Genomic DNA, 1,153 nt, shown 5'->3' with positions numbered 1-1,153 from the left:
TTTTTCAACATAAACTCAGAAGTGAGCAGTTTTAAGGCATTTCAGTTGAATTAATCATTACCACTACCTACGCTCTAAAATCTAAGGAGCAAGATACACGAAACATTATTTTTCCATCTTCCATTATTTCAACCACCACAAATAAATTTCCTTAGGCAGTAAAAAAGGAAAAACAAAAGCCTGTTTAGTACATTTCTCCTTTAGCTATTTGATCTTAAAAGAAAACACCTTATAATTTCGATGCTTAAAACCAAATCTAGACTGCTCCTGTGCCTCAGTGTGCTCAGCCAAGCAGAAGTGATATGAGGGACTTTTGGGGAGCGGGGTGAAGACCCAGGCACTAGTGGTGACCACTGGGCTGCATCACGGCCTCCCCACTTTCCAGGGGGGCCAGGCAGGTAGCTCCCATCCCTGTGCCTCCATTTCCTCTTCTGTAAAAGGGGCGAGAAAGGGCGGAGGGCTGGAAGATGACTTTGTTATCGCGTGGCCCGCCTCACATTCCCAGCCCACCCTGCACTCCCTCTACCTGAAACTCCCTCGGCTCAGGTACGTACAGACGCACTCGTCCCCTTCTTCACAGCTCTAATCAGTGCTACCTGCTTAGGGAGAGCTCCCGACTGGGCCTGAACGAGTGCCCATGCAGCCCTCTCTCAGCCGGCTCTTCCCTCCTGGCATTTAGTTGCTGCGGGTAGCTTGTTTTCTGTCTGTTCCTCCCTCTCCACCCGCACCCCCATGTGGGCTCCACAGGGGCACGCTGTGATTGGCACCGCACAGCCCAGCCGGGAGCAGTGCCTGCCACACTGAATGCTGCAAACAGTTTTTGGATGAATGAATGAATGAATGAATGAATGAATGACTTAAATGTGATTAAAAATTTAAAGTAAGCTGAGCCTACTATCCAAAGAAATCTAACAAGGGCAAACTGAAGTTTTACTAAAGAAACACGAGACCCCATGTGGTAAGGACCCTGGCAGTTTGGGACAGATCTCCGAGGCAGGGCTGACTCCCTCCTGGGTGGCATCTGTGTGACTCACCAGAGGTTTCTTCTCGGAGGGTAAGGCTTGCTTCTGCAGTCGAAACTTGTGCATGCCATTCTCACAGCTTTTTGAGCGCTGGAAGGAAAGAATTTAATTAGAGCAATTACTGAGTCAGC

General features: G+C 48.7%; 1 protein-coding gene across 1 annotated transcript in view; it reads right to left on the bottom strand.

Annotated features, from left to right (window-relative positions):
- Positions 1-1,153, bottom strand: part of SLC37A1 (solute carrier family 37 member 1) — a 57,602-nt gene that overhangs the window by 20,003 nt on the left and 36,446 nt on the right. Inside the window, exon 10 of the mRNA XM_019666003.1 lies at positions 1,035-1,112. Coding sequence (XP_019521548.1) covers positions 1,035-1,112 — 78 coding nt within the window. The remainder of the gene's footprint in view (positions 1-1,034; positions 1,113-1,153) is intronic.

Source organism: Hipposideros armiger, unplaced genomic scaffold (genome assembly GCF_001890085.2).
Source record: "Hipposideros armiger isolate ML-2016 unplaced genomic scaffold, ASM189008v1 scaffold_458, whole genome shotgun sequence".
NCBI classification, from domain to species: domain Eukaryota; kingdom Metazoa; phylum Chordata; class Mammalia; order Chiroptera; family Hipposideridae; genus Hipposideros; species Hipposideros armiger.
Note: the sequence above shows the minus strand (reverse complement) of the source record. Positions and strands in the feature narration are given on the sequence as shown.